This window comes from Salvelinus alpinus, chromosome 34 (genome assembly GCF_045679555.1).
Source record: "Salvelinus alpinus chromosome 34, SLU_Salpinus.1, whole genome shotgun sequence".
NCBI classification, from domain to species: domain Eukaryota; kingdom Metazoa; phylum Chordata; class Actinopteri; order Salmoniformes; family Salmonidae; genus Salvelinus; species Salvelinus alpinus.
In genome coordinates this window covers 23,107,591-23,116,970 of record NC_092119.1, presented here as the reverse complement: position 1 = coordinate 23,116,970, position 9,380 = coordinate 23,107,591, and the positions used below count along the sequence as shown (strand labels likewise).

At 41.6% G+C, this 9,380-nt stretch overlaps 1 protein-coding gene across 2 annotated transcripts in view; it reads right to left on the bottom strand.

Annotated features, from left to right (window-relative positions):
* Positions 1 to 1,513: 1,513 nt before the first annotated feature.
* Positions 1,514 to 9,380, bottom strand: part of LOC139563652 (uncharacterized protein C14orf132-like) — a 71,155-nt gene continuing 63,288 nt past the window's right edge. For both annotated transcript variants that reach the window (XM_071382496.1, XM_071382497.1), the window contains exon 2: positions 1,514 to 3,943. In XM_071382496.1, coding sequence (XP_071238597.1) covers positions 3,710 to 3,943 — 234 coding nt within the window. In that variant the 3' untranslated portion in view covers positions 1,514 to 3,709. The remainder of the gene's footprint in view (positions 3,944 to 9,380) is intronic.

Genomic DNA, 9,380 nt, shown 5'->3' with positions numbered 1-9,380 from the left:
AGTGCATATACCTTCAGTAGGGAGCAGTTCCAGTGCATATACCTTCAGTAGGGAGCAGTTCCAGTGCATATACCTTCAGTAGGAAGCAGTGCCAGTGCATATACCTTCAGTAGGGAGCAGTGCCAGTGCATATACCTTCAGTAGGGAGCAGTGCCAGTGCATATACCTTCAGTAGGGAGCAGCTCCAGTGCATATACCTTCAGTAGGGAGCAGTGCCAGTGCATATACCTTCAGTAGGAAGCAGTGCCAGTGCATATACCTTCAGTAGGGAGCAGTTCCAGTGCATATACCTTCAGTAGGAAGCAGTGCCAGTGCATATACCTTCAGTAGGAAGCAGTGCCAGTGCATATACCTTCAGTAGGGAGCAGTTCCAGTGCATATACCTTCAGTAGGGAGCAGTGCCAGTGCATATACCTTCAGTAGGAAGCAGTGCCAGTGCATATACCTTCAGTAAGGAGCAGTTCCAGTGCATATACCTTCAGTAGGGTGCAGTGCCAGTGCATATACCTTCAGTAGGGAGCAGTTCCAGTGCATATACCTTCAGTAGGAAGCAGTGCCAGTGCATATACCTTCAGTAGGGAGCAGTGCCAGTGCATATACCTTCAGTAGGGAGCAGTTCCAGTGCATATACCTTCAGTAGGAAGCAGTGCCAGTGCATATACCTTCAGTAAGGAGCAGTTCCAGTGCATATACCTTCAGTAGGGAGCAGTGCCAGTGCATATACCTTCAGTAGGGAGCAGTGCCAGTGCATATACCTTCAGTAGGGAGCAGTGCCAGTGCATATACCTTCAGTAGGGAGCAGTTCCAGTGCATATACCTTCAGTAGGGAGCAGTGCCAGTGCATATACCTTCAGTAGGGAGCAGTTCCAGTGCATATACCTTCAGTAGGGAGCAGTGCCAGTGCATATACCTTCAGTAGGGAGCAGTTCCAGTGCATATACCTTCAGTAGGGAGCAGTGCCAGTGCATATACCTTCAGTAGGGAGCAGTTCCAGTGCATATACCTTCAGTAGGAAGCAGTGCCAGGAGCTTGTCTCTCAGAACAAATGCATCACCTGTCAGGCTTGTGTCTCACAAACACACTGAAAAGCCTATCTCTACTAATGTGATATATTGTGTTATGCATAGGGTATGGGTTTCATTCAATCCGTATCGCAGAAGTTCACTGCTATGGTGCGCTTGACATTTTAAGGTAATTTCCAATTGAGCCGATATACCGTATGCAGCGTTTACCGTGATTGCGGTCTCCGTGAACACAGGAACATTGCTTTAAATGTCAATCGTGCTTTAGCGCTGAACTTCAGCGTCACGGATTGAATCGAACCCTAAATCTTATGGTGAGATCTCTATTAATTTCCCCCCAGTGTACATTTTGCTCAGAAGGTGTTACATTTAACACTCTCGCAATACATATGAGTGCCACTGTACAGTGTTAAAGTAACACTTCTGTTGATGAGTTTCCCTGTTGGATTTAATGGGACATTTTTCATGCAATAAGGATTTATGTAGACATATACAGCAACCCTGAAACTTTAATAGTAATAGATGTTCTTACAAAAAATTATATTGTGTAATTTATGTGAATTACAACATTGCTAAACACTCACACATTCACCTCTTATTAGAAAATAAAGTAACGGTCTTTGGAAGACCTTATCTCAACATTATATTATCACCTCCTAATTTGGGGATTTAAATATTACAATTTGTTGAAAGTTCTATCATAGTTGGGTAATGTAAGTAAGTTCTTAGCGTATGTTGTAGAAATACCAATACGTACAGTGTGTACCATGACATGAGAAACCCTCTACAACCTTTTACAGTAGATAGTCTTACTACAAAGTCTTATTTTATCAAGATCACATAAGACATATAATTGAATACTAACAGCCCCTACCAAGATCCTTAAATAGTTTATCGATAACACTACATGATGCCCTGTAGCTTAAAATAATATATCATGTTACAAAAAGATGTCAAAAAGGTTGATGGAATACATTTTCCCACTGGGCACACACTGGTTGAATCAACGTTGTTTTTGTTTCAATGACGTCTGTGCCCAGTGGGTTGACATTCTGCATCAGCTCAAGAGTGGGGGATGTATACACAAGAAAATGGCTATTCACTTCAGCATCCGAATATTATTCATAATTCATTAGATAATGTGGCTGATATAACTCACTGGCTATAATAGAGAACTTGGCTCAAATAGATGTTTATCACTCTCTCTTAGATAATTACACCTACAGCTTATGAGGCAAGCCAGACAACATTCAAGAACAACCATCTCCTTGAAAGAAGACAAAAGAAAATCAAGAAAGGAGCGACTCTTTCCTGTATCAGCTCTTCTCAGCGGAACAGAAAGCTTAGAGGCTGAGATTGAGCATGTTTTTATCAAACCATCACATTTACCAAGCAATCTCCATCATCATTTAGTGGGTATTGTATGTTCTTTTCAGTTCCGTTCTAGACAGAAATCAGCCAATCATTTTGATACAAACTCATAGCACTGTCACTGTGATAACCTAAAGAAATGATCTCCCTGACATCCATGTACACTAGAATGTGTGTTGTGGTGACACCAGGGGCCTCGCTCGCGTCTTGAAAAGAGCCTGTTAATATTCTCAATTAAGGGACGTGGATTAATCGCCATTGTAACAACTGCCTTTGAACATACCGCAGCACAAAGCTATTTCACTGCACAGTTCTGAATGTAAAGAACCCAGCTTGTAGGAAACAGATAGAAAAACGCCCAGCCTTTCTATTACCCCACTTATTTAGATCATACAGCACGTAAAGACTCCAAAGAAGGTAGCTAAATAACAATTAAGCTTTGACAAAATAAAGCTGTACAGGATTTTTCCTGCTCATGTAAACTGTGCTTATATCTTTCAAGTCTGCCTCAGTCGTATACTGAGATTTGTTGTAAAAAAGTTAAATGTCTTTGATAGATGTATTGTTTAGTGTAATAAGTAATGTTTCAGACGAAGAATTTGCTGTTGTGATCAGAGTAAATTAGACGGTGAGTGATTGTCTTTATTGGACCATAAACTGGTGTGGCATTGCTAAAGAAACTGAGAAGCAATATCAGTTGGCGGATCCAAAAGGATGATGCAGGAATGTTTCATTAAAGCCAGTGTCCGTTGGTCCATTTTCTGTCGATATTACAAAGGAAAGCTAATACTTTGAGCCTTCCTTTGGCAGAACAGATAACATGCTGTAAGAAGCTGAGCACATGGCTAATGCAGAAGTAATCCCAGAGTCCCATAAATGTTTTAAGAGTCACGTCTCTGTTCATCCCAATAATTAAGCAGCACTCCTCTTAATTGCCTCTCTTCTATCTGGGGGACATTTTAAGATGGTCCAGTTCACCCTGTATGTATCTGTAAGCCCCTTCAGCCCCACAATGCAACACAACAACATTCAGGAGCATGATGTCCACTGAAAATTAGGCGACTAAAGTTGAAAATACCCTTCTGCCTCCAGTTGAACTTGCGTACTGTGTATACTGTTCGTATCCTGAAACTTTTTTCTATTGAAAGTGAATGATGCTGAAGCTTCAACTATAGAACCCCCACACCATAGCCAGCATCCGCATCCCAGAGCCCTTTGATAATTCGGTATGTGATATTTGTCCTTTGTCTTTTATCACGTTCTCCCATGGGGAGGCTCTCTAATTTTTGGCTAGGTGGGCGTCAAGGAGAGATGGATCAGAAGGTGAATGCGTAGACCACTCCCACCACCACAATGTTGCCGATAGTAGCGATGATGGCAATCCAGAGCCAGATGGCATCACTGGACGAAGACTGGTCATCCTGCTGGGCCTGGGCTGAGGCAGCCGCAGAGGCAGCGTGGACGCTGGCCGAGGAGTTGAAGAGCGAGTGGTCGGCACTGTAGTTGTCATTGGGTGAGGAGTCCATGAAGGCCCCTGTCATGACTGGGATCTGGAGGAGAGGGAGGAAGCGAGGGAGAGAGATAGAGACAGATAGAAAGAGAGAGAATTAGAGAAGATTGAAAGGTGTTATTTTATTTCATATGCAGTGTAGAGCTCTTTGCCAATAGGTACTGCACATCGATCTAACATTACAGTAAAGTCCCTTATCCTGTGAGTAGGATTTGTTCTTTGGCCCTACATTAGCAAGTTAAAGCAGAACAGTATATTAAAATAAATAGTGAACATGATATCACTGCATCTTGTTGCAAATGGGAACAAGGTTTCTCACTTGTTCACGTGGATCCCTCCTGAGCACACACAGGCGAGTTCCCACCCTGGGAAATAGGGCTTAATTAACATCAAATTAATATTTAATCTGTGGGAAGTGAGATTTTTTATTTTATTTAACCTTTATTTAACTAGGCAAGTCAGTTAAGAACAAATTCTTACTTACAATGACAGCCTAGGAACAGTGGGTTAACTGCCTTGTTCAGGGGCAGAACAACAGATTTTTACCTTGTCAGCTCGGGGATTCGATCTAGCAACCTTTCTGGCCCAACACTCTAACCACTAGGCTACCTGCCCCCACTGATTTATTGCTTGGGACAATTAGAAGCCCTAAGAAGGCTGCTGGTTGGCAGAAAGACGGAGAGTATCTGTACTGTATGTAGTGTAGGAAGCTGAGGTGTGCCTGAGAACAAAAGAACACTAGCTCTCAAACTAGAAAACAGACTCCTCCTCTCCTTGGAGGGCTGTCGAAATAACCATGCTAAAAATACATTTTGGATGAGATGATGTGGAGCAGTCGCACTATATACACCGAAACACTCTCACTCTCTCTCCGCTGGTGCTCAAACGAACACACACACACAATAATTAATTGAAACAAAAACACACACACACACACGCACACACGCTCCTTTGAGGTCTTTCCTCGCACACAGGGAAATGTCTTTTTGAAAAGCATTCCGCTGCTCACCAGCCATTGGCCTCGGTAGTGAATAATGACATGACACATCCAATTGTGTGCCAGTTATTCCTCATGAGCATGATGGGAGCGGACATCCATGTATGGGGGAAGTAGCCTGGGAGTCCCTAACCCCACTTAGTGATCACTCAGCCAGAAGTAAATACTGAGGTTGGCTGATGGAGGGATGGAATACTGATCTACAGCGGTTTGATCCCATCAGAATGTGTGACTCATATGTCTGTTTGATGTGTATGCTATGTACACTACCGTTCAAAAGTTTGGGGTCACTTAGAAATGTCCTTGTATTTGAAAGAAAAGCACATTTTTTGTACATTAAAATAACATCAAATTGAACAGAAATAAAGTGTAGACATTGTTAATGTTGTAAATGACTATTGTAGCTGGAAACGGCAGATTTTTTATGGAATATATACAGAGTGGGGCAAAAAAGTATTTAGTCAGCCACCAATTGTGCAAGTTCTCCCACTTAAAAAGATGAGAGGCCTGTAATTTTCATCATAGGTACACTTCAAATATGACAGACAAAATGAGAAGGAAAAAAATCCTGAAAATCACATTGTAGGATTTTTAATCAATTTATTTGCAAATTATGGTGGAAAATAAGTATTTGGTCACCTACAAACAAGCAAGATTTCTGGCTCTCACAGACCTGTAACTTCTTCTTTAAGAGGCTCCTATGTCCTCCACTCGTTACCTGTATTAATGGCACACGAGGCCAGCACAGAGAGTGGGAAGCATTAATGGAATGGAAAGAGAGAAACCCAGGTATGGGGCATCCCCAAGTGGGCAATGAGGGCCATATCCAATCCATTTAATGTCAGGAAACCGATACCAGTAAACCTGCATGGGTGAGTGGCTGCGTAATAGAGCTAGTCCTCTAGTCGCTGACCAGGGCCAGGCTCAGAGGAACCAAACACTGGGCTGAACTTGCCTGACCTCGCTTAACGGTAACGGAACTGCTGGCTAAACGGCCATAGCTGGATCTATTTTAACATTGCGAGCAGTTTATTAGTGCTATATCGGATAATACCAAACATGCCCATTTTGCATGGTCAATGTAATATCTACAATACATTATAGAGTACAAACTATAGCTAGGTCTATAGCTAGGTAGTGTAGCGCTATAGGAAGCCATACCAGTGCCGTACACCTGCTATCACACCCTGATAAATGCAGACCATCTGTTCCTGGGATCATGCCATGATGAGGGCCCAATTAAAGTACGCGTTATGTAGAATGTTCTGTAATTGCATCCCATTAGGATATAACCACCAGGAAGTGCTCTTTATAATGGCCGACCCCCCCCCCCCCCCCCCCCTGGTCATCTGGAATCAACTTCAGGTAGACAACAAATGGATAGCATGAGCAAATTATGTCACCTCAAATTATGTCACAGAACAATAGATTTGGCCTCTTCCATTGTGTATTGACTAAGACCAGGTGGAATTTTACCTCAGTCCACCACGGTTCTGTCCTGCCGTCCAGATTTACAACTCGAGTCTCATTGATGTTATTTTTCTCAGCGGCCCAGCAGCATTTCATAGTAAATCTTTAACTCAATAGAATGCGTGTAGCACCGTGATCCAGCCCAGCCACCTACATCATGTTCACAGTCAATCTTGCATTTCAATCAGTGGAGGCTGCAGAGTGGAGGATATACATACATATATATATATACCATAATAATGGCCGGAATGGAGGAAATGGAATGGCATCAGGGAAACCATGTGTTTGATGTATTTGATACCATTCCACGAATTCCGCTCCAGCCTTTACCACAAGCCTGTCCTCCCCAATTAAGGTGCCACTAACCTCCTGTGTCATTATATAGTGTTTCTGCAGCTTCGTACACATGGTTAGCTAACACTTTACTGCAGGGTACTCAACTACTATTTGAGAATATCCGGTCACACAATTTTCCTAGATGGCAAAGGTCCGGATGGATATTGTCATTTATCGGCATAGTAACAAACCTCCACCTCGCAACCCATGCAACCCCGAATTGTTCAAACCCCTCTTGTTGGCAGAGATCAACTTTTGCCATTTTAAAGCTAATTTCCTGCAATTCTACAAATTTTGCCATGTGATCTGTGTTCATATGAAACCTGAGTGACTGAACAAAATCAATGGGTGCCCCCCGAGGGTCAAGGCAACTGGGGATGTAATCTGGCCATGATAACTACAAGATTTAGATAGCTGGTTAGCCTAATTGACCTATTTAGCTAACATCGCCAGTAGTTAATCAACTGGAAATTTCTGACCGGTTATAAATAGCTCTAGTGAATGACTGCCAATGTACTACCACATTTTGAAATTGCACCTTGTGCATTCTACTATTACAACTCTCAACAGCAGTACGTTGAAAGCCGCGGTATGTATGCTTTACTATGTAGTATTGTACTGTATTGTCTCTCTTGACCCATAAGCTTCGGCCAGGCTGTGTAATTTAATGCATTTGAGTCCCTCAATGCCTCTAATCTTAGTGTGACATTTTAAACTATCTCTGCACTCTTCTTGTATAGCCCGTTGAGATTGGAATTAAATTCCCTTCACTTCTTTCAGAAATATGTTTCATTTAAATCACATACAAATATAAAACAAATATTAAATCACGTAACACAGTTATCAGGAAACCCCGATCATCAATCAAGTTGAAAGTAATTTACTTTCACAACTAGGATTCCAGTGATGGTGATGAGTTGAACCTTCTATTTACAAAATACTAGTCCCTCGTTGGTGATGAGCATTGATAATTGTCAGTTGCGTGATCAACTCAATGAAAAATGTAAATGCACAAACAACAAAAGGTGATTTCCCATTCTAGCCAGCTAAGAGGGAAGCCAATGCCTGACTCTTAGCACACACAGAAGATCATCTTTGATTAAGACTTCACTGTTATATGGGTGCAGTGTGTTTGGTGTGTGTGTGTGTGTGCGGGTGTGACATCTGGACAGTTATCCTTGTTCCAGTGTCTAACTCCTGACACGTGTTACTCTGTGTCTGTTTCTGTGTCTGAAGTGCTCTGGTCCATGACTCCCTCAGCTGCACCACACACTCTGTCAACAGGCAAACCAACTTAACACCCACATTTCTGACACCCGAGAAGGACACTGCTTTAAAGACAGGCTGAGGCAGAGGTACAAGAGAATTGGAGGTTTTAGAGTGTAAACATTTTTCATGAGTCAGAATTTCATCTTTAATCTCTCCAAAAAAAGTATTCCCTCACTTCAAAATGAGGATTTAGAGGAGCTCAGAAAGGCAGATGAGGAGAAAGTGTGTATATTGGCTATTTTTTGGTGTCTTTTCTCAATCGTCTGAAGAAGTATTCATTGTCATGAATGTATAAGACCCCCTACCAAAGATCTATTCTCATCAGCAGTATACTTGAGCATTACTACAACTTTGAAAAGATTTTTCTGAATTGTTTCTATCCCCTGAACACTGGTTTCACACTGCATCTCTGGAGGTCTGTCTATAGTTGCCTGTTTGCCTTGAGGCATAACTTTGGGTTTTAAATATATAATAAGCAGAGCATTCTGCGCCTGGAGGTCCTTCATAAGTTCACTTCTAGTGGTATTTTACTCTCTTTCAGTGAGCCTCATGAATTTAAAAAGATAGCTGTCTCCAAACTGTTCTAATGGGAATAGCCCTGACTTGGCCTCTCACTGGAGCTATGTTGGTGGTTTGGACAGGTTATGAGATTGTGCTGACAAGTTATGGATAGCGATAGCTCTGTATTTTGACAGTGAACAGTAAAGCTGTTTATTTTTCATGGATACTCTCCTTTTCTCTCCTGTCTTTGTTTGGTTTGAGTGCTCTGGTTGTAACGATTTTCCCAAACTGTAACGTGTTGTTTTTAGGTTCAGAAAAAACTCAGGGCACTGTAGAATAGGTCAACCAATTTATACAGTACCAGCCACAGTTTGGACATACCTACTCATTCAAGGTTTTAAATTATTTCTTTATTTTTACTATTTTCTATATTGTAGAATAATAGTGAAGACATCAAAACTATCAAATAACACATATGGAATAACACATATGGGATGTAGTAACCAAAGAAGTGTTAAACAAATCAAAATACATTTTATATTTGAGATTCTTCAAAGTAGCCACCCTTACTCTTGACGACCGCTTTGCACACTCTTGGCATTCTCTAAACCATCTTCATGAGGTAGTCACCTGGAATGCATTTCAATTAACAGGTGTGCCTTGTGAAAAGATCATTTGTGGAATTTCTTTCCTTCTTATTGTGGTTGTGCCAATCAGTTGTGTTGTGACAAGGTAGGGGTGGTATACAGAAGATAGCCCTATTTGGAAAAAGACCAAGTCCATATTATGGCAAGAACAGCTCAAATAAGCAAAGAGAAACAACAGTCCATCATTACTTTAAGACATGAAGGTCAGACAATACGGAAAATTTCAAGAACTTTGAAAGTTTCTTCAAGTGCAGTCG